At 44.5% G+C, this 24,443-nt stretch overlaps 1 protein-coding gene across 1 annotated transcript in view; it reads right to left on the minus strand.

The window, feature by feature from the left end:
- Positions 1-1,279: 1,279 nt before the first annotated feature.
- Positions 1,280-24,443, minus strand: part of LOC135237193 (SLIT-ROBO Rho GTPase-activating protein 3-like) — a 74,657-nt gene continuing 51,493 nt past the window's right edge. Inside the window, 15 exon segments of the mRNA XM_064304036.1 lie at positions 1,280-6,469; positions 6,471-6,769; positions 8,541-8,856; positions 9,383-9,526; positions 10,131-10,311; positions 13,595-13,668; positions 13,832-14,059; positions 15,074-15,179; positions 15,888-16,022; positions 16,473-16,550; positions 17,606-17,666; positions 19,238-19,340; positions 21,070-21,097; positions 23,053-23,137; positions 23,248-23,440. Coding sequence (XP_064160106.1) covers positions 6,118-6,469; positions 6,471-6,769; positions 8,541-8,856; positions 9,383-9,526; positions 10,131-10,311; positions 13,595-13,668; positions 13,832-14,059; positions 15,074-15,179; positions 15,888-16,022; positions 16,473-16,550; positions 17,606-17,666; positions 19,238-19,340; positions 21,070-21,097; positions 23,053-23,137; positions 23,248-23,440 — 2,383 coding nt within the window. The 3' untranslated portion in view covers positions 1,280-6,117.

The following is a 24,443-nucleotide window of genomic DNA, read 5'->3' on the forward strand; positions in this document are numbered from 1 at the left end:
TGGAACTGGGAACTGAAATCAGACATGGAACAGTATGTGGGACAGAAAATTCTCAGTAAGCTTTGGAAACATCAATTTCCACAAATAAAGTTCCCTAGGGAGTTTCTTACAAGAATGTTTTGATCTCATTTGTAAACAAAATAAAAAGTTGTCATGCCATACTGGGTGATGCAAGAGTGTCTGATTTTATCCGAACAGGTTTTTTTTGGTTTAGCCCAGCACCACGACACCCGATGCAGCTAATTAACTAATCATAGTCTTCAATCAAGTACTTAATAAGCAGAATCAGGTGTTTTAGTGTGGGGCTACAACAAAAACCTGCACCCACACTGGCTGTTTTTGGATAAGACTGGACACCTCTGCTCTAGTGTATTTTACTTATCTCATGGAGTCCATCTTGTGGCTGGGAATGGAACTGTTGTATTTTACTACTCACCGTATCTGTGGCTCGATCTAAATTTACATTATATTTTAACATGATATTGCAAATCAGGAATTGCTTTGTATATCATTTACAGTGTGCTTTAATACTCTGGAAATACGCTATTTTTCCAATTAAAATGGATTACTATATCATTTTTCAAAAAACAAAACTTTTTGAATATGGCTATCCTCATGTTTACCTATAAGCTTAGATTTTTTCTGGTTCTTCAAAAAAAGTGAAAAAACAAAAAACTAAAATCAAATAATCATGCAGAAATATGGGAAAGGGCACACTTTAGAGGCAGTACTCACACTTCCATCACACACAAGTGAGATTTTGTGTAAAAAATCCTTAGTGCAGAATCACAAACACTCCAGTTAGGCACTTTTCTGTGGTTATCCTTTTCTTTGATTTGACACGTGGCTGCATGATGTAGTTTACTACTCCTCATGAGGACTCAAAATAAGGCAAATCAGAAGAGATGTTCCGTTACCTTTTGACTGGAATTCTCTCGTTCTCGGGCTTCTCTGTGCTTTGCACTCTGGTGCTTTCCTCTTGGAGCTATCCCAGAATAGCTGAATTGGCAGAATGCATCAAAGAGTTGTAAATGTTTACCACTGCAGTAAACCTTGCTGTTAGTTCCTTACATTAGAATTAAATCCCAGAATTAAAACTGGAAACCAAATTTTTTGTAATGTCTCGTCCCTAAACATATGTACACATTGTGGATAGCCTCCTTGTGAAAAAGCATGTGAAGGGGTGATATATAAACCAATACATTATGTGCCACCCACCTCCCTGATGCTTGGCAACCATTTTGTGGCAGAATGCTCAACACATATCACATTCAGAGGATAAAAATTAAGTCGCTTTTATTTGGACATTAGGATTTTCAACATCCAACCAGTGGCATGGTGTACATTACATCACAGAGGATTGAACCAATCAGACACTCATGAACAAACAGCATTACCAGACAGAATCAGAGAAGATAGAAGACTACAGTTCACATCCAACGTCACAGATGGGTCAGCCAGTTTGGTTTCTCCAATGAAGAGTTCTGTGAGAAGCTTGTAACAGCTGATAAGTATTTCTTTTTATTTTTATTTTTTTAATGTTCTCCTATAAATACAAGTCCCATTTTAGTATACATTCCATAAATTAAAATAATAAAAAAACTCCTCCCCTATGGTACTTTAACAGTTGAGAGAAGAACAGTGCACTAGTGCCTTGTACCGTGTGAGCAGAGCATTTCTACGACAAATCATGGTACATAACATACTAAAAAGGTATCTGAATGGAGGAAAGGAGAGCATCAGCAAAGGCAACCACATCTCTTTCACAGCACGAAGCTGACCTCACAGGCGGAGTAAAGACGAAAATAAATGTGCAGTTAATGATGGACTCAAAATGCCTGGAATGAACAGGCTGTTTTCCTGTCCTTAGATTACACAACAGCATGTAGCGGTCTGCATTCTGGAGGCAGAGTAGTTTCTCTGTCAGAAATATTAATTTCATTACTTACACCCCCCACCCTCTCCCAGTTAGTCAAGGGATAAATCTTATGGGAATGTGATACAATATGTGGAATATATGTACGCGTCTGTATTACATCCAAATCAGGCTAAAGAATTAATTTCAATATACTCTGAATTGATATATTGCAAAATATATCAAATGTCGCTTCACACATGCAATTTCATATATTGTGCTGACAACTGACATATCTTGTAATATATAGTATATTTGGTCATAATTGAAACATTCTTTAAATGTTCAGTAAAATTCCAATTCAGTAAGCATGTATGTTTAATGTTAAATCAGTGCTACTCGACTCCAGTACAGGACAACAGTCATCAAGGTGATTTTCCAGCAGTTTTTATGTCATTACCCATAACTGCGGGCCTATTCAATACTTCACAGAGGTGCTGATGGAAGGTCCAGTGTAAAAGCACTTCCAAAAAAAATAAAAATAAAAACCTACAAACTACAATTCCCATTAGCACCATTGCTCAGTGAACGGCTACTAAACTCGCCCCTGGGAGGGAAAGTTTAATTGGTTCAATCAACAGGATGGTAAAAATATCTCAAATAAGATGTTTAAGTGGCTGGAAAAAATGAATAGACACATTACAACCTTCTAGTAACAGTGTTGCTCACTGTTGGGAAGTGCTGCCTTTAAAGTGTTATTCATCTCCTTTCAATCTACCACTTTAATAATCTCTGCAAAAAAAGTGTTCACACCAACATGGATAAGCTGTAGCCAGTGAACACATGTAGTAAGGCTTCTATTCTCCAAAAAAGGGACACAACTGAATGCATTTTGTATTTGTGCGTTTTTATTTCTCATGCCAATTTATTAGAGCAAACCTTTGGGGCATTCCTGGGTATGTTCTCCGAGAAGCATATGCAAAATTATATGTATTTAAATATACAGTAATACACAGTAATCTTTGTCTTCTTTTTGGAGCATGTAAGCCTTATTTTTGCATGTTTGCTTCTGGCTATTATTTAAAGAATTAGTATTGGGATTGAGTTTATACTGTGCTATGAACATCAGTGGCTCTTGCATCATATGTCCTCAAGGTGAAACGAGATGCTTGAATGGACTACATTTGCACATTAACAACAAGGGGAAATATTTAATATAAAAAATTACCCGCAACGCATAGATTAAAAAGAGTAATTATACAAGTCCATTTGAAACAGATTACGTGCACAAAAGGCACTTTAAAATACATTTCTTAAACAAAAACTAAAAGGCAATAAATTATCAAAATTCTGAATTAAGTTGACACAGTACAGTTTATATTCATTGGGTCTATTAGACTGTTGACCAGAAACATTTGTTCTCTGTGCTTTTACACATATTTAACAGTTTTGTAATGTGAAAGAGCAAGTGGAGAGGACACTCAGATGGCTATCCAGATGCAAAGGGGAATTTTATTAAATCTGAAATAATGTATCTATGAAGATAACTAAAGGGAAATAAACAGAACAGCACTGGTCAATATAATAATAATAATAGTATCTGGTAATGATGAGGATAATGATGGTGGTGAGTCACCATCATCATCACCTAACATTTTTTATGAGTGTCAGTGAAAGAATAAATACTTTTATCAGTCACCAGAGGGAGCATAAACACAGTTTCTCCAGTGCAGTGGCATTCTGTCCTGTAAGACCCTTTCTCACCAACAGGGGTCAGCACAGTAAACATGAGAATGGCAAGACTGCTGAAGTTTTCTCTGACAATCCATGGGAAAAAAGGCAATCAGAGGCAGAAAGGGCCTGAGGAAGCCAAATAATAACTTCTGGTGTTAACTTGAGTTAAAAAATTAACATATACCGCTCTGTCTATCTGTTTCAAATGCTTAATCACATAATGAGATCCATGCTGGAGTATTATTTGCTCAAATTCTCCTCTCTCACACATCCCCCTCATAAATTGGTTTTAATTTACATGTACAATGCGTAAATAGATGGTATCTATTGGTTTAAAAAAAAAAAAAAAATACTCAATTGGCCCTCCTCTCAAAAGCAAAGGCATCTGGTACAGTACTTGTGCATCTTAAGAGGAAAGGCACCACAAACAGTTATCACCAAACTGTTGAATTAAAATGATGACAAAAGCTATGCTAAGCACATTGATCTCTGTGCCACACACCCATAATGCTGTCAGGGAGAAACAAGCTCATGGTCTTTCAAACAAGTGCCAGTCCTTAAGAGTTAGCATAACGGGGTTTGAGGGTCAAACCAGACTACTGCTGTATGATTCGATACCTTTCACAAACGTTTCCGCACCACGATTTGCCAAAAAAAAAAATTTTTTTAAAAGAGAAGAGGTGGGTAAAATTAGGAGGAGCATTCTCAACTGAGCAAAGATGATATTTAGACATGAATGAAAAATCATTTCAGTTTAGCGACACAGAGGAAGGGAAAGCAGACAGCTGTGCTATTATCCTGCAAAGACATTTTAACTGTTCAGATGCTAAAAAATGAAAAAGAACCTGTCTGATTCTGTGTTATCATCACATTTTAAAATAATAATCATAAAAACTTAACAGTACTTTCCAGCATATTTTGCATCAATACAAGCAATATTTAAACCAGTTCAGAACAGGCAAGAGGATGGTCAAAGACGGCAAATTGTGTGATGTCAGATCCTGTTAAATGGATGGATGTGCTCTGACAGATTTCCTGGAGAGGAGCACATCTACATGGTGAATCTGGGTCAGACAGGCACGTTGCAGGGCAGCCGTATTTCTTACTGGAATGGGTCCTAGCTCTGCATGCGTCACAGAAAATTGGCCTGTGCGGACAGGCTTGGTTACAGAACAAGCCACATACTGGTGGCTTTAGAACAGTTCAGCCAAATGGACTAACTTTGCTTATAACCACTCTATAAGAAACAACCACATGAAGGTATTAAGCATGCTTTACGAGTGCCTTTATTACATCACCCATTTTATGAAATATTAATATGAACTAAATACCAGCAACATCGGGACCTACTGTATACTGATAGACTGAAACAGATCACTGATATTGCTTAAATGGGAGCTCATGAAATACTGGTGCCACTGCTTAAGGGAACAGAACTGGCTTGTCTGTCTCACACTGTTGTGTATATGTTACAGGAGCATGTGGTCATCAAAATGTCAAGAATGCAAGAATGTAACAATGTTCAGTGAGAAGAAGCCATTCAGCCCATCTAGTCAGAAGCATCTATCAAACAGTCCTGAACATCTCAAAGGTCTTTGCTTCCACTTCGACAAGTCTTGGTAAGTTATTCCACGCACTGACTTCTGACTTCAAAAACATACATCAGCGCAAAATTTCAATTAATTTCCACCTATGAAACCAGAACTCTATCTGAAATGGCTTCTGTAACATAATATAAATAGTGTCACCCGACTGACAGTATTCTGATTTATATTACATGCCAAAAAATACTGAACACAGACCCTTTGTACTTATATTCTGTGTGTTAAGTGTTCCGGGTGTGATTGTTGTGTATGCACATGGAATTTTTGCCATTCCGATTGCCTTGCCTGTTCCATCCCAGTCTGTACAAGGTTACCACTTACAAAAATTATCTAGCCAAAGATAATATACAAGTTAAACTACATATTTTACCACAGGGTTTTACTATTAGCTGGTATATTGGTTTCCAATTTCTGCATCTCATATACTTATACAACTTTTACTATGTTGTTATTTTTGATGAACATCCCTTATACTACAAACAAAAGGGAATACCATTTCCAGTATCTATGTACAACTCTAGGGCTGTTGGAATGCATGGGTCCTCCAGCCCAGAGACAGTTTGGTGGCTGTGTGTGCAGCCCAGTCCTGGAGAGGCAGAGCACCCCAGTCGCTCTCTCACCAAACCCGACCGGGGCCTTGAGTGCAGGACTCCAGTCGAAAGTTTGGACGACCAGTGCAGGACAGAAATTAATGCCAAACTCATTTAGTATTGCTTTGTCTGCAGTCTGCTCGTCTCTAAAGGAGAGACTGGCAAAACAACCTGGGTTCCACAAATGACTTCTTTTCTGAGGTAAAAAGAAAAAAAACTGAAACAAAGAAAAAGTGGTTAAATTTTTTAATGACTTTTCATTGGAGTGAATTTTCTCCCTCGTTGCCATGCTTTTCTCTTTGCTACCGCACGGCAGAGTGCAGCGCTTCACGATTCATCCGTGCCCCAGCATGCACTTCTCCCGGAGACGGAATGTCTGCACCCTGACTGGTAACCGTGGCAATGCAACTCGTGTCGTAGGAACATGTTGAATTTCAAAAAAAGAAAAGTCTAATAGAAAACAAAAACTGAGATGTGCTGAAATAAAAGAGGCTTGCATTGCGACGTGTGGGCAGAGCCTCCCTCCAGGAAGCCCTGTGAAGCGCACGCGCGCGAGCGAGCCGCCGCGGGGGCTACATGGTGCCGGACTTGTCGGAGGAAGAGGAGTTGCTGGGGAAAACCTTCTCCGTGGGCGTGACGGCGGGGCTGCCCACGCCCGAGGAGCTGGAGCTGCTGGACCGGTGCTGGACGGGCGCCGGCCGGGCGGGCCTGGTGGGCGGGGGGCGGAGCTGGGAGCCCGCCAGGCGGGCCGGCAGCGCCGGCTTGAAGGTGGTCATCATCTCGGACGTGGAGCTGCTGCTGCGCCGCATGGCGGCGTCCGGGTCGCGGATCATGATGGTGTGGAGCGGGCTGGCCGGCTCCGAGCTCACCGGGTTCTTTATGGGCTCCAGGGTGTCCAGCACCACGTCCGGCGCCTGCTTCACCGTGTTCTGCCTCTCCAGCTCCCGCAGCTCATGCAAGGCTGTGGTCATCGTCTTCTCAATGTCCTGCACACCACACAGGGAACACAAGCCACGGATTCAGTCAGCAGGCAAACTGCTCTCTGCTCTACACTACTCTCTCATAAGACTTTCACTCAATTTTTGAAACTTGAAACACACTACATTACTCATTTCAAATATATATATATTTGTTTATGACAGTGATACTGGTCTGATTTCATTGGTTGGTGGCAAGTGGGAAACTATTTTACTGTGGAGGAATTGGAATCCAAGCTTTGTTACTCAGAAAGTATGGTATACTGCAGATGAATGATGCTCCCTCAGAACCCCCTTAAACTATACCTAAGCTCCACTGTGTGGTGAGCCTTGAGGTTTTTAAGGAAGTTGACTTCCTTAAGCAAACAGCTTCAGGCACAAGAAATGGGAAAACCATACTGAGCGTGGCAATCAACCTGATTTGCTTCAGTAAACAGCCAGCCCTCTAAATGCACATAATGTGCAAATACAAGACCGATTACAAAGCCAACAGCAAAGTGGAGATACTGTATGAGATTTATTTATTTCTGAATATGCTGTCTAAGGGCACATTAGCTTCCCCTGTTAAAATGAACATCCATACATCACTCCTTGCATACAGTCAAACCGAGACACCGCTTCCTGTCCATGTTCATATCCACAGTCTGTTCTTAAATCAATTTCCTGCTCGCATAGGAGTCATCAGGGGGCCACAGATTATCTCTGGCGTTCGTGCGTGCGTCCTCATTTCAAAAACAATAACACGGCGCGTTCGGTCCTGTCTGTCTGCGCTCGGCCCGTCCCCTGGAGCGCACCCCCCCCCACCCCGACGGACGGCTCGGCCCGAAGCGGAGCCCGGGGGGTGGGGGGGGGAAAGATGAGTGGCCGACCGGCGTCTCCTAACGAGCCCCGCCGCACTCCCCCACGCCAGAACGTCCATTAATCACGCACTGACACCGGGTGAACAAAGCAATTAGGAGGCAGAGATAGGGCTTTTATCCTCTCCTCTTCCCAGACACACGGCGGGCCGTCGCTGAAATACGGCGCCCACGCTCACGCCGCGGCCGTAAATAACGCCATCATCGCAAAACGTGTCCGGGAGCGCAACAAATTTATTCTGCGCATGAACATGAGAGTGAGGCAGGTGGGGCCATTATTTGAGGTTATTTCGTTCCCCGTGACATGCAGTTAATTACAGCGTAAATCCAGATCTGGTGAGACGGTTTTCAGCTGGGCTGAAAGTGACTGCGCAGCGTTTGTACTGAGGGAAATGAACTGTGTGACTGGCAGAACCGGCGTGCAGGTATTTCAGGTATTCATAATACAGTAACACTGTGTAGCAGGACTAAATATTGTGTGACAGAAATGAACCCCAGTAGTTTAGTGCAACTGAGGAACATCACATGAACCTCAGTATGCAGGAGTTATTAATAACGCTGTCTGTAGTTTAGCTCTTATAGAGTTGGGGAAACATTGCGAAAACATGGCATTCTGAAACATTGGCATTATGTTGGTTTCTGGGATGTGCCAAATAATGTGTAAAAATAATGTGTAATGTGTTGGATTCTAGAAAGACTATTTAGCAATCATTATTTTCAGATTTAAGATGCTTGTGGCATACGTGTTTGGTGCCATGTTGAAAACCACTGGGATGATGCAGAGCCATAATTGTCTTATTCTCAGAGAACATTGAATAAACATTAGCATTGTGTCGGAGTTTAGGGTTAGGTGCACATCTATTAACATGCAGTGGTGCATGTGATTGGTTTTCGGGGTACTATGAGCAGGGAAGCAGGGTCACCTCTGCCAGGGCCTCAGCCTCCAGGGACTTGTGGTCCCCCAGGCTGCTGTGGCGGGTGGCTCCAGGGGTTGGCCTGAGTGGGTGGCCCTCTGGGTAGACCTTCCTCTCGGGGTAGTTGATGCTTCCCACGCTGCCAAACGTGCCCAGCCGGCGCTTCTCCGGGCTCTCCATGCGGCCCCTGCTCCCCGGCATCTTGTGGGGGCTGCTGGGGCAGGCCGCGGCCCGTGGGGGGGTATCGGTCCCCCTGGGGGGGCTGTGGGTGTCAGCACCGCTCCGACGACGTGGTATGGCAGCCCCGTCTGACCGTAACCTCACCCTGGAGAAAAATTGAGTCCAACCAGACAGGCAGTATGAAGGTATTAGAAGGTAACTGTATGTTTTCAAACCAGAAGACCTAGTAAATCACATCACATGGCAGTGTTTTAGGTCTGTCCCCAACACAACAGGAAAATAAGAGGACAATGACCAGTGTGCTCGAGTTGCTAGACAAAAGCCTGTAAAAATACACACATTCTTGAGGTGATGGTCTGCGTAAACACAGCTGCATTATTTGAAGGCTAATTCCAGCCTCTAGGAAGCTTGCATTTGATGATATGTTGAAAAAGTGGATCTTCAGCATTGTTTTGCCTTAAGCAGGTGTTGCACATTAAGATCATAAGCCGGAAGGTTCACAGAATGACTAACGATAAAATGCTTGACTTCCCCCAAGGCGGCTATCCGCTCAGTTCTAATAATACTGAACTTCTCTTACAGCAGTGCTTCTGGTTCAATGTCCCTCCAATCTGGAAGTGGAGCGAGATACTGTACATACTACTGTAGATGGCACAGACTGGAAGACTCACCTTCCCATGACACCTCCAAAGCTGTAGTCAGGCTCACAGGGAGAATGGATGTCGTTCTTGGACGAGGCTTTGTCGTCAAGGAGCGGCCCGCTGCTTGCCTCGCTGTCTGCCTTTTGACTAAGACTGTCTGAAAATGCATCATCCCTGAGGGAACAGAGAGAGAGAGAGAGAGAGAGAGAGAGGCTTTACAAGGGGAGGAATGGATGTCACCAAGGCTGTACAAACAGTATCAGCTTGCCATAACCTGATACTGAAAAAGCAAAATCTACTGCCAACAGGACAACACATGTACCTAGCCAAGATAAAACACTGATGTGTTGGAGTATACTGCTACTATTCATGTTAATGGACAATCATTGTCGCTCTGTAATTAGTTTGACAATCTCTTTGTTTGAACAATTATTTGTTATTATTTGCTTTGGCAAAACCTCACAAAATACAGTCATGCCATAAAATCATGTCAGAACTGAACAAAATTAACTATACATTTTTTTAAATGGATACAGTTCTCAGACTCTTTGTCCTCCAGGAAGTATTCCTCTCTCACGGATTACTCTGTCAGGACTTTTTCCCCCATTAATTTTTTTTCTCATTCACATTTCTCTTTCAAGATGTCAGCTGCATTGTGCTCCATATGAGCTGAGACAGAAGACACAGTGAGTGAGTTAGCGTTACAGAGTCAGAGCAGATGTACGAGTGATTGACGAGTGACAGGCAGGTTTCAGGGCGGAGCTCCGGGGAGACTCACATGTCCTGCACCACGATGTACTGGTGGGGGATCAGGCCGTCCACGCCGTTGTGCCGCCCCTCCCACCAGTCCTCGGACGCGCGGTGGTACAGCAGGAGCGACGCCCCCTTCTTGAAGGACAGCTCCCTCGGGGTACGGCCCATGTAGTCGAACTTGGCGATGGCCTCGATCTGCTCCACCTCTGCGGGCGAAGCGAAGGACAGAGGACAGGCATCAGAAGACAGAAGCCCTCCCCTTTCATCCAGCAGACCGCCGGGTCATTATCCACACATCAGAGACTGAGCAGCCTCACCACAAACCTCCCCGCCCCAGGTTCTAAATATAATCACGTGCTGTAATCAATAAAACCAATTTGGGCCTGTTTTTTCTCCATTTTACAGTAATGACCATGAGGCCGCTGGATCTGCAGTGTGGTTCTGGTGTGTGTCCTGTTATTCTGAGATCAAAGACTGTTACTCAGAGATTAGAGACAAAAAGGGGTTTCAGCTCTCAATGTATTTTTGTAGATCTAAAATCAGAGCTCAGCGCCCCATAGCCAAAGAGAGGTGGGTGTGGTGCGGTGCGGTGGGTTGGGGAGGGGTGGATGGGGGTTGAAAGAGAGAAGGAGGGGAAGAAAGAGAAGCAGTGATGACACAGATGTCAGTAGAAGAGTTGATTAACACGGTCCTGTTCTCAGATGAATCCATTAACACATTTCCCCTGTTACCGCACGCTGATGTGCCCTCTTATATATGGGAACCAGGCTCCGCCCCCCTTGGGGTCTGCCTGACAAGCAAATTATTAATAAGGGTTGAGTGTGCCCAGCTCCCCGGGGGAGATAAAGACCCGCCTTATCCTCACAAACCTGCCCCGCCCCGCCCGACCAGGGGGAGCGTGCTCATGTTTCACACTCAGGAGGGGTCACTCCGGCCGCAGAACACCCACAGAAGAGCAGCACGCAAGCCAATGCACACGCATACAAATCCCTTTTCACAAGGACATCAAAATGGCAGCCTGCGCTTCAGAGAAGCTGTGATCCTCCTGCCCTACAGGGCCCCAGGCCCCAGTCTCAGGGGGAGCACACACAAAGGAGGCCTGGCTCTACAGGCCAGGCTGACAATTTTCTCCCACAGAGAAGTGGGGTGGGGGGGGGTGAGGATGGTCTGACTTTCTAGCAGTGTAACATGCACTGCAGTCAAGAGAAAAAACGTGCTTCAAAAGTGACCCCTAAAATGCAGAGGACATCGCAGTCCACAAAGTATTTGGCAGGCTGTCATTCCAATCTGCAGAATTTGATGGGAGAACAATCTCCCCTCTGATGAGAGACAGAGAGGTGGCAGTCCTGCCAGGGACAGGTCCACGTCTGTGTTTTCCGCAAATCGGGCGGGTCGGGGGGTTAAGCACATGTACAAAATGAATCGTCTAACAGTGGGGACCCTCCAAGTCAACCAGAAAGCCCAATAGTTTCCATTAAGGCCTCCAGTCAGGGGTGAAATTACTGTCAGTGAGAAACAACACATCACCCATTCTCATCACACACACGGAAATCTGCCATAGGACTTTTTTATTACTTTAATGCAAAGCCATACTTATATTTTTATGCCCTCAGCTACGTGATGATCCGTCATGTTCTACTGTATTGCAGAAAATGGCAGGCTGGGTGCCAGCAGCATTGCGGCTGCGGTTTCTCCAGTTTGCCACGGCAAAACCAAACAACGCCAACTCATAAGCTCTCTCTAATCAGCACACCTTTGCTTCGAACCACACAGCAGTGCTTCCCTCAAGCCTTAAAGTCATTTGATACACACATCCAACCAAACAGGACCAACCCTCAGAGCCTCGTTTAATAAACTGTCTCAATTTATGAAATTATTTTCATTTCCTTTTTTTTATTAAATTTAAAAGTGTGAGCCCATCCCTCAGAATGGAGCAGGATTACCCTAGTTATTTTCGTTTTGACGATCCAGCTGATAGTGGTTGTATTTTATCGGCAGCGTTACCAGGAAAATGTTTCGTTTCCGGTGTGCGGTTACTGAAACTAATCTGTCAAAGCTCAGAGGAGGAACAGGAAAATACATAACAAAGGAGAGTCTCGCGGGTCGTGTTGGCTAACGGTGAACAAAGAGAAAGGAAGGGCTGAGAATAGGGGGTAAGAGAGGGAAAGGAAGAAAGAAAGAGTGATTTAAAACCTTAGCAACTGTTATAATAATTGGAATTATGATACACTATAGTGTTAATACTACATTTATTGTATTGCTAGTCTATATTAAAGTGAATAGTCCACCTCAGCAATTTCCTCCAATCCATAATTTAGCATAGTTTAACTGTATATTTGCTTGTTGTCTGTCGTTGCTACTTGCATCTTTTGCTCTGGCAACACGTCATGCCAATAAGGCACCTTTAAATGAAAAATTTCAAAATAGAAATTTATAGAGACAGGCAGGGAGAGAGAACCACAATTACAGCGTGCAAGCCACCGTGCAATCTGAACCACGGCAAGTGTGAGTGAGTGTGACGGAAAAGCAGGAGGGGTAAAGTAGGCATGCATGAAAGCGCACACTGCACGCCTGAGTGCAAGAGTGTGAGAGGGGGATACGAACGCGGCTTCAACCGGAATCTGTTTCTGAGCTGTCCTAAAATGTCAAAGCAAATCCAAGATATGTTTGAAAGATCGCTCAGAAATGCACAGCAAATAAGGTCGTTCCTTGCTGACGGGCACCACCATATGTGTAGCTGGGGCTTGGTATGACTCACGAGTCATCACACAAAAATGGAAAATCCATATTTCTGCCAGCTGAGAGCACACAACACACACACCTCACCTTATCGGCATTTAGCAACACAGACCAGAGCTGGTGATAGGTACCGAGGATCAATATCAACTTTGCATACGGACAGAACAGGATATGTTCTCAACTACGACCTGTGCACTGTTTAACGCTAAGCAGCTAATTTAATACATTAAATGCTCTATATATCAACCGAGCAGGACCAACAGCTAATGCCTGTTATTGCACATGATTTCAATTACAACGGTCCAGACACACACTGCTGCAGTGCTGCAGTGCAGAAAGGCTGCTGAGGGAATTAGCAAGAGTACAGAAGTGCATTTCAAGAGACTGCTTTATTTTAAAAACAATACTCACCCAAAAAGTAAGCGATGGTTACACACTTTATTAGCCATAAAAGAAAATGAGTCCAACATGAGACTCTTCCTGAATCACTTAGCTCAATCAATATGGTTGAACTTAACTTACCTGAAATGTGTAAATACAACGTCTGGGCTCAAAGAACGGTAACTATAGTAACCCAAAATCATAATGGAAATGTTGTAAAAGGCTGGGCATTCATTTAAAGTATTGTTCTAGAGAGACCATGAACAGGAATCCCACCCTGGCTCTTAACTGATTTCCAAAAGCATACAGGACAAGAGAAAATGACATTCATCAGCTGCTCAGGGGGGAGACTGGGCCCCTCAGACTCACCGTCATCACTGGTGTGTGGCTCTGTGCCATTGTCCACCTCGTCGATGGTGCCTGGTTCACTGTGGGGGCTGTCACTGAAGAGGACAGAAAGGAAGTAGGGTCAGGAGCTGTGAAGTTTAATGCCCTGGTCCTACTTCTATTCTTTTTCAGAAGGACTTTACCCTTTATGCTCCAGTTACGGAATGAACAATTAAAATCAATTAATTGTCAATTAATTGTGTTGCTCCGCCCACTCACCAGTACTCCTCCCCTCCAGTCATGCACTTCTCGTAGACAGGCCCCTCCAGCTCGCGGTGGCTGGGGAAGATGACTTCGTTGTTCACAATGATGGTTTTGATGACCTCATTGACGTGCGCTTGGCAGGCGACTGGGTCCTGCCCATCAGGGATGGGCATGAGGGTGGGGCCAAAGCAGATGGCCAGGTTGTAGGGGTCCATCATGTTTTCATCGCTGTACTGGGACAAGCTGGAGGGTGGGGAGGGGCAGGGAGGTTAGGTGGCACCTTAAAAGGGGCCACTCATAACTCATTCACCTGCCAGTACGTTGGCTTGATTTCTTTGTTTCTTAAATTTCTTAAGTAGTAACCACAAAAACTTGGAATGCATAGAACAAGGATGAGAATGTGAAACTTCACAAATCCCGTATAGGGTACATCAATCTTGTGGCAGTGGTAGCCATTAACTCCATGTAAACCGATCATGTAGCTTTGCTCTCCAAAGCAAAACCTTATGATTCATTCAGATTCATGTGTCTGATGAAATATGACACCACCACCTCTTCTGGAGTTCATGAAACCTCACTCTCCTATCACTCCCACACAGAGGGGAGAAGAATTAAAGAGTGGACAGAATATCATCTGAACTCAGAGTGAGTGCCAAGGGACAGTGCTGGGCCCACAGCATGCTGTAGTTTAATAAGCACATCCTTTACACATCCTTTTATGAGAACTTATGGTCAAAACCTAAGGCATGAACAGACTTTGAACAAGATCTATAAAGAGCTGGCTGGAAAAACACCAAATGCCAAAGGGAGAGGAAAGGGGAGTGAAACTCAGGATGTGGCATTAAATCTATTGTTCTGCCAGAGAGCCCAGCAAAGGCAGCATCAATAGTGCTCCAATAAAAACGACAGGTATATTAGCTCTGCAAAGGATGCGTTTCCATGTCTATAAACAACAGAGCCCTGCTGACACATTCTTATAAATAAGAAGTGTTCTGGAGAGTTCCAGCAATTCTGGTACAAATGCGCTCTCACTTTTCTTTGTTTACTTAAGTCTGTCTTTATGCACGTGTTTTAGATTTCAGTAAAACATTTTTCCTGACTTGGAAGACAGAAATGTGTATCAATTTAGAGCTTACCGTCCCTATAACACCAAACTGCAACCCACACATGTTGCCAAACCATATTTTACTACAAGACTGGCAGTTATTCTCCAAGCAAACGATACGGAAAACTGCAATCAGCTTTTCTCTAACTCACTGGTTGAGGAAGGCAAACAGGTATCTCATGACGATGATGATGGTGCGAGGAAGAGTTACAATAATCTGTTGGACATGATGAGCTCTCTCTGCAGATGATTCAAGTTCTGAAAGAGAAACAAATCAAATAATTTTAAAAAAGGATACAATACAAATCTATCTATAGATCATGCATAATTAATTCAACCTCAGGAATATCCTCAATAAGTGAATGTCCCCGCCCATACCAGCTCCGGTGCAGTAATGAATGAAGGGACAGTGACAGGGCTAATCATTAGGAACAGGGGGAACTCCAGCAAACCGGATCCCTGACAAAAGACCGATGTGCTCCGTTTCGCCACTCCCCGGGCTCATTTCACTTCAATCAGACGCAGAGCAGCCTCGGCCTGCTGATCGTTTCCACATGTCGTGCTGTCCATCTCTACCAGAGCAGGTTTCCGATATCCCGTGCTGTTCCCAGGGGATGTGACATATTTCAGTGCTGTAGCAGGCCCATGGCGATAAGCAAAATCTGAGAAGCACTTCCTCTTTGGGGGGGGTGGGGGGCGGTGGGTTCATGTCTCAGACTGAATCCCCTCAGGCAGAGGTACACCAGTGAAATAAGAGCCAAGTCCACTTGTGGAGGCCAGCATGCGATTTGGTTTCAATTGTGCTGCAGTTAACGATCGCTTGTTTACTTAACATGAGTATTACACAGGACTACACAAATCAGCCCAGCTCAGTTCATATAAATAATGCTTCATTACATAATTCGCTGAGGTTATTACATGAAATCCAAAGCATGACGTGGTGCTTAAGTCTGCACGGGCACTCACTGATGGTGGATATCAAGTCCAGGAAGCGCTCTTTGGGAAAGAGCGGATTCTCCAGCCCGCGGAAGTACAGCTTCAGAACGCCGGCCACAGAGTTGATGTCATGATCGCTCTGGTCGTCGACGAGTGGATCCTCACCTGGGGATCGCAACAATGGCATCATGAAAACAGAGGTAATGCGCCCGGGCATCTATCTATTCACAAATCAAACATGCCTTTTAAAAGTTGCAATATGTGTTCTGTGGTGCAAAAAATGTTTGGCAGACTCATTGCTTGGAGTTAATACATTCAATTTCACACTACACCTCCTACAGAGGTAACCAATCTACAGCAAGTAACTGACATCCCAGGCTGTATGAGGTGCCAATCTTATTCAATCAGAAATATAACAAAAACAAATGTGATACAAACAAAGAGAACAGCAGTCTGGGAAAAGAAAAAGGTTAGTTACAGAATTTTATTATAGTCAGTGAAGATGCCCTGTACTTCCAGTGTTATTGCAAGACGAACAGCAGGATGTTTACAGGGAAATAAAAGTTAATTTAAAAGTCATTTGTGGGGGAAATTGGGGGACATGCAGAGACTAACCTCTTTCAAAAGAGTTTTTAATATCATTGACTTCAACCTGAGATCCCGGGACTCTGAATATTCCCTGCTGCTGCAGACCTGGGGGGGGAGAGAGAAAGGCATGAGCGACAAAAATACCCCCCCGCCCCATCCCATGAAACGGCGGACATAAGAACATGATCTGGGAACACTCCAGGGGACCGGAACTGTAATCGAGTCCTAAGGAGAGTCTGTTCTCCAGGAGTGGGCCCCTTGAGGTTGAGGCTTGGCTCAGGCCAAGCACATGGACTGTGTTACCATACGCTAATCACTTTGCAGGATTTGGTTCATACCAGGGAATTTCAAAAGCCAAATGGAGACAGTGATTTCTACTAAGTCACACATGCAAAGTGTACCTGCTGGAACTTAAGTGCATCAACTTCAGCTTCTTTTGTAAAGTAAGGTCAATGTGTATCTGTATGAATTCTCCAATTACGGCCAACCCACATTCTTTGGGTTTTGCTTGATTGACTTCCAACTGTGCGGGTCCAGGCGTGCAATTGTTTGAGCTCATCAACATCTAATGTGCAAAGCACACATGCAAGCACATGCACTGTCATATCGCAATTTCCCAGTCATCTTTGTGTTGATCTCAGAGCACAACTCTGGTGAAGGTTAAATGGGTGGATTGAACAAACATTTCACCATAAACCACACATTTACGAATGTGAACAGAGATCCTTCTTCACAAAGGACTGTTCAACACTGTGTGTATACTGAATATTCAAACCACAGGATATTCAAACAGAATATTCAAATAAAACTTTACATCTGTAATAGTTCCTGAGGGCACTCTTATAAGACCCATACCATGTTACTGGTGATTATGCAGTTAAAATGTATTTTCCTTCTCGGACACATTAAACCACACAAGGGCTTTTTATCAGGCCAAGGCTCTGACTGGCCACAGCAAACTAAGCCAAAGTTAATGTTAGTTTTCTGAAAGATCAATATACGAGTGGCGCCTAACTGCTGTACAAAGCAAAGGTTTTCCATCATGATTTATAATTATTCTTCCCAGACAATAATGTGAGGCTAATGTTGTTTTCTTCACATTCATCCTATGGTTATGCCTTGTGACAGCTAAGATGCTGCATCAACAGCACTCTACTCACCGTACAGATTTATGTATCGAATACAGCTCTCCACCACAAGTGGTATGGGCTGACCTGAGTCCTGGAATGGAAATTAAAATTGAGATATTAGCAATAATCAGCTAAGCACAGATGTAGATGTGTGAAAATATGAAGCCCAACACTGACTAAATGCAGTACTGTTTTTCATGCTGGTGCATCAGCAGGCCAACATGATTCATTTAGTTCACTGGCACATTTCTAAAGTACGAGAACACAACCGTTTGATACACATCAGAAATGACAGCACACACACTCTCCTCTCATGCAGTCACGCCCCCCTCAAAATGACCGTAAGTTTGATTTGTAGTGTGGAGTTAGTGTGGATGCATGTGGGAAAGGAAGAAACAAAGACGCCATTAGTGTGTTCTAGATCCCCGGTCTTCGCGAAACCCCGCCCCTCAACCGCCCCGCGGCCTCCTTTGCAGTCAGAATGATACCTGGTTGCGGGTTCGAGCGTTGCGTCTTCCCCTGGGACAGATAGCAGCAGCATGAAGCAGAGGAACAGAGGCAAGAACAGCAACAGTTAGAGAAGCGGGGGAGGGGGCAGGGGGGCAGGAGGGGTGGGGCGCCCAGGGAGGCCAGCAGGCTGGGGGGCAAAGGCAGATAAAAAGGACCTGAGATGCAGGGAGATGGGTGAACGGTGCGTAGAGCTGCCTCCAGTCCCTCCCTCTCTCTCTCTCTCTCTATCCCTGTAAGCTGCTATATCTGCAGTACAAACTCCTCCCCTCCTGCAGAAGCATTACAGGATAGGTTTCTCTCTTTCTTTCACTGTTTCTCCCCATGTCACTGCCTTTTCTTTCCATCCCTCTCTTTCTTCCTACAAACCTCTGAATTAGCCACTGCTAGCCATAACAGAACCAAGAAGAAGCTTACTTTACTTTACTGAGAAAATTTTAAGAGTAATGTGACAAAACACGCGTACATGTGCGTTTGTTTCTTTTCTTTGTCTCATATTGGTTATGATGCATTCCGTAAAAGTGTCAAAACGCATTTGTGTGAAGGAGCAGATCTGCATGCGAGCGTGCATATATGTATGCATGTGCGTGCTTCTGCAAGTGCGCTTGTATGCATGTTACATGTGCTTTGTTTGTCATGTTTGGTATAATATACGATTAAAACTGTCAGATCATATTTGTGTTAGTGCTCAGCTCATTTGGAAAGCTCAGTGTAGATCGCTGTGACACAGACCTGGGGGAACCTTTCTCTAGGCAATTCCTGGTATAAACAATCTCCTTATTGACTTATGTTTGCTTTTTCCACAGGCTTGCTTCATTTCAAATATTACATTTTCCTTGAAGGAAACAAAACAGCTGTTAGGTTAAATGAGATTTTCATGATGTTGTCTTCAGATAATAGCCCTGAGCACCCTTTAAATTAAATCTTTCTTGTAAGATCTTTGAGTTAAACAACTACTGCTTTGAAAACAAATATGTGAATGCATCCCCGCACCCCAACTGCCACCCTCACTGAACGCATCATCAGAGCCATGGAAAGGAAGGGGGCGGAGTCAGGCTGAGATTAATCAGAGGGCACAGGATGAGGCGGAGCAGAGAAAAGAGCGGGACCAAGCCACCAATCCCTCTCAGACACACACCACAGCCGCCTGGGTACCTTGATGAAGGTCTCCATATTGCCGTTAAAGAGCTTATGGGCATACATGGAGCGAGGCCTAGTTTTCCGCATTTTCTGTGGCTTAGGGGGGAGAGTTGGGGGCCTAGGGAGATGATGGGGGGGGGGGGGGGACAAACATCACAGTATAGTCAAACAGTAGTACAAGGACCAGGTAGTAAAAACCTGAAATAAAGCTAATCCAACAGCCAAAGAATCCTACTCTCTTTCTCTTACCCCTCTCTCGCTCTACAAATACACATAAAATGAATTACCTATTTTATGTTATGTCATTTATGTCATGGTTTTGACAGAACACACTAGTTATTTGAAGTTATATGTACCACTATATTTGATGGATCTACCCTATAAGGAACCTACAATAACCACTGCCAAAACTTTAAAAAGTGCAAACACTGCCCTGGATCTGTATGCTAAAATTCATTCGCTGAGTTATTGAAAATTTAACTGAAGCTAATGGGGCATAATGGATAACAACATAAATGTAACGCAAATTCTAACCAACAGGCAGGCAATAAATGTAAGTAAGCCATCTGAAATGTCACAGGAGTTATTAGGTAGCAAGTTGCAATATGATAAAAAGCCTGCTCAGCATTAAACAAGCAAACTACAGCTCACTTCACCCATGAGTAGTTTAAATCCATAATGCCCAGACAGCTACTATTCGGTTAAATAAACTCTTATGTATATTTTGAAATTCTTCCCGATGCTAAAATGCTCACTGCTTTACGATATATAAACACTAAAAGACCCACTGGAGTCTCTTCCATAAGTCAGCTCTGATGTCAGTGACTGGGGCTGCAGCAAATATGATGCAGGCTTTTCAGTTCTGTTCATCAACATTATATGCTTCATTTTATTTCCTGGTATTTACATACGTATACGTTTTACCATTTTACAGAAACAGCTGTTTTTGTGTTGAGTTCCTCCATTTTCAGCTGTGTGAAAGTAAGTTAATGGACAAACTTAAAAGTAAATCACAGTAATGAAGTCTAGTACTGTATTTGGTTGCATATCCCTTGCATTGGCACATGTGGGCCAGCTCTGGTCAGCTGTTTTGCAATGCAGTGCAGGGACACACTGGCACACACAGGGCCTTTACTCTTGCCTTCTGAAGCATGCAGCTTATGGTACGTTCACGTGAAGACAGACAAATACTGCTGATGGGAAAATGTCCATCGAAAACAGCTATCAGAGTCCGTGGGTGGCTTGCCCTGCTAAAGCACTGGGTTTGAGTGCAGTGACGTGCGCCATGGTCAGGCACCTAATCCAGACTGTGCCAGTGCTGACTGTGGCTAGCAGCCCCAGAGGGCAACACAAACTGGCCACAGCATTGCCCAGGGACACCTGCTACAGCTGTGTCTAAAGGGTGCTCTTCAGACACAATCACTGCTGAAAAGCGGAAAAGTTTAAAAACTGGCAGAAAGGGTTTCAGAGGAGAATGTGCTCTTGTCTGTGCCGCCCCACAGATACAGAGGGCATTATAATGATGAGGCTCTCCAAATTAGGAGAAATAAATTATGCTTGCATATAAAACCAATCTCTCACACTGACACCCTGCTGAAATGGCACTCCACCTTCCTACAGGCGGAGCTATCAGTCATCTGGAATGGCATGGCCCTTAAGTTCCCATCCTGTACATCAGGGTAATTATCCACAGGGTAGCGTGGCACAGTTCCACTGCCTGGGTTATCAATACTGCTTTATTTTCTGCATTTGTGTGCACTATAATAATGGTGATGATAACATTTCTGATGTTTCAGACACTTCCAGGGTCAAATGAAGGAAGCCGTGTGCTGTTTAAATTGTCTTACCTTGTTGTTCCACATTCCGCCCTTTCTCCTGGAAAAGAGAGAAAGACAAATGAGTCATTAAGAATATGACTGCATGCGCTTCCCGCCACAGCCCCTGTGTCTGAGACACCATCAAGGCCTTAATGAGAAAAAGTGGCGCTACTGCGGGAAAAAAAAAAAGAAAAAAAGAGATGGATGGTTTGGTGCCAGCGCCGCTCCTGAGACAAAAGGCGTGGAGCCGTCGCCTTAGAAACCTGCAGAGGGCCCCAGTGGGACGCTGGCTCTCTGGGGACAGGAAAACGGGCCGGAGGAATGGAGGGGGCATCATTCTGTTGACACGGAGCGATGTCTGCTTCAGATGACTGAGTCCATTGTCCCCGGCCTGCGGCTGTGAATGGGTCTAACACAGTTACCTAGCGCACATAAAAGCGGGAGGCATCGGGGCTCCGGTCAGCTGCAAACATCAGGGGTGGGGACGATAAGGCCCGGCACAACAGAAGGCTCTGCCCGGCCTAGTCCCAAAAAGGGAGGGGCAGTGCGGAGTACCTCTCTGACCACACAGTGAGGGCGACACACGAGGGGAGTATCTTTGCATTTGGTGTAAAAGTATTACATTCATATATTGCAGGCCCCAAAGCTCAACAAAACAAAAGCACTCACTATTTTTCTAAATTGCATTTTAATGAAAAAAAGTTATGTTTTTTTCCTATGTGATTTTGGCAGAAGGGAATAACTATGTGGTCCCTGGTGCATTCATGTGAAGAAACAACAATGAATTCCTGCCAACCATCTCAGTGAGGTATTACCAGATGCGGCAACCCACCCAAGGAACCCCAAAACTACTCAATTTCTTGTAGCAGCAAGATTCAGTGCATTTTTCCCCATTTGTCTGGGATGTCTGCAACCTTCAGTGACAGAATTAGTGAAGCGTTACCAAATGTCCATACAGCTAAAACTTCCACCATTACTATAGTAATACAATGGTTGACACCATATGCATCAAGCACAAGATTACTTTGTCAAAGACTACAATTACGGGAACCTTAACAAAATACACTTTCCCCCTTTGCATGACAACCCGAGGGACCGAAACGCTTCACTGTTACACATTCATTCCAAACACATCTAGGATTCAAGTGTCTTCCAGCAGTGCATATTATTACACAGCTGCTTATAATCACAAGCATACACTAACCACATCCGTACAACAGGTTGAGTTGGGTGGCCTAGCTGACAGAGTGCACTTAATTGATTGGCTGAATAATAGATGAGGGTGATACCCGCAGCTGCCGCACGTGACGGTTTCACGCGCCAGCGGTCCAGTCAATAGACTGAGAACTCTGCCGCTGCGCAAGGGCGCGATGACAGAGGAGAGACGTCTGGGACTTCACGGCTGATGATTACTGGGCTGTAATTGGCCATATGGGGGGAATGCCCTGTCGGGGCATGGACGGGGGCTGGGATCTGTGCAGCTGGACTCAGCTGGCGGGGTCGCGGTCCCCCCTCCATTAGATTAATACCTGACCGACCGGCAGCTGCGGTGCCGCGCGCCGATTGGCTGGGCGCGGGTTCGGGTGGAGAAATGAAGGAGTCCCGGAGGAGCGCGATTCTGGAGGTGGAGACGGGGCCTGACGTGCGCTCTTTCTCTCTCACTATTGCCGACTGTCAAAAACAATAAACTCCCCCCGCGCCCCCCGAATACATCGGACAGGGAAGGGGAAGAGAGCGGTATCACTGTCCCGCAGGCCACGGGCTCCTCACAGGCAGCAGTGTGTTTTATCTGGAGGGAGGCCAGCGTAGCCTCAGTCCTGCTCCGCAATGCGTCTTACATAAGCTCTCCATACACCAGCACAACCTTTTTAAAATAGGACAGAGGCCTCCCTTAATACCTCAGCCTGTGATTAGGAGCTGACCGCCGAGGCCCAGCAGCATTTGGCTGGAAACGGCAGGGGAGCAGCTCTGACTGTGGAAGCATTGCTGACTGTGGAGCCGACAGGCCCTTACCTTCTCCCAGTGTCTGCTTGAGGAGGTCGTGTTTGGCCTGCAGCTTAATGATGAGATTACTGCCGTTCAGGTACTCTTTGAATTTCTGTGAACACAGATAATGGCAATGATGAACAAAGGCACCTGGGGCAGACACTGTGTGACAAGGAAGTCTCAATTCAGGACAAGCTAACTTTTTTGGGGGCTTGCACTCACCGTGAAGTAGAAGACCTCAGTCTCCTGCTGGTTGGCCCTCCTCTTGGCTACGTTAACCTTGCTCATGTAAGTCTCGGAGGCGGCTGACTTTATGGACTCGGTCGATCGACTGTGCTGGAACGCGTCAGACACGTCAAAGTCCTCCACCGTCAGCATGTCCTGCAACGTCTGCATGGTGGCATCCAGCGTCTTCCTCACCTGGAAGAGGTAACAAACACATACACCGAATTCAATCAAACTCACTTTGAGTGTTTAAGGGCATATGCAAAGCAATCAAACCTTCAGGATTACTGCAGCATCTTATCTCAATAAGGGCCACTTTGCTTGACTTATTGAGAGACAGTGACTATATATAAGAGGTTTGTACCAGTGAAAGCTAGTTTTCATAGAATGATTGACACCATAGATCATGTATCTGGTTGGTCAAAAAGCTCCCACCCCAAGCACAGGCACCACAATTTATAGGAAACACCTTTTCCTATTCCTTGAATTTTTCAGTCTTAATTACACTAAAAAGTTTGTTTGATTTAATCCTTAATTTGACTTCAATTTCATATCCTTTAAATCTGCTGATGTGTCCCACTCAGTACCCTAACCTGCTTATGGTAATAAATGGAATAGCTCAAACTGCTATAACCTGTTATTTAAATTTCTGTATCCTTTGACCAAGTTCTTTCACATGAAAAAACTGTGCATCGAGAGGAAGTGAGTGAGAGAAACAGTGTACATTATATCTATTTCAATGATAGGCTGACACTTAAACCAATATTTGACCTTTAAGTGTTTTGATCTGACTCCATGACAGCCAGTGTCTGCCCTAAAGGATCATGGCTAGAGCGGGTCAGACATCAGTCAGACTAACAGCCTAAAATGGAGGCCGGGTGAAAGCTGTAATGGCTGTAACTGAAATGGCTCCGGGCTCTGTTCATGCAGCGAGTAGATTAATGCTGCAGATTCGTGAGTCAACACGGGTCATCCATTACCACCCCGTTATGAGACACGGCATGTCATAGATGAGATGAGGTCATCAATACAGGCCATGAATCCTATCAGCACAAATATAGCAGGGACATGTATGAGTACAGACAGGCTCTCCTGGATGAGAACAGAAAACGGAACCCAAAACTCTTAAATAATTTTTTTTTCTTTCTTAATTTTGAGAACGCTGGAAACATCTGATTTCAACAACAGATGTT

Source organism: Anguilla rostrata, chromosome 13 (genome assembly GCF_018555375.3).
Source record: "Anguilla rostrata isolate EN2019 chromosome 13, ASM1855537v3, whole genome shotgun sequence".
Classification (NCBI taxonomy): domain Eukaryota; kingdom Metazoa; phylum Chordata; class Actinopteri; order Anguilliformes; family Anguillidae; genus Anguilla; species Anguilla rostrata.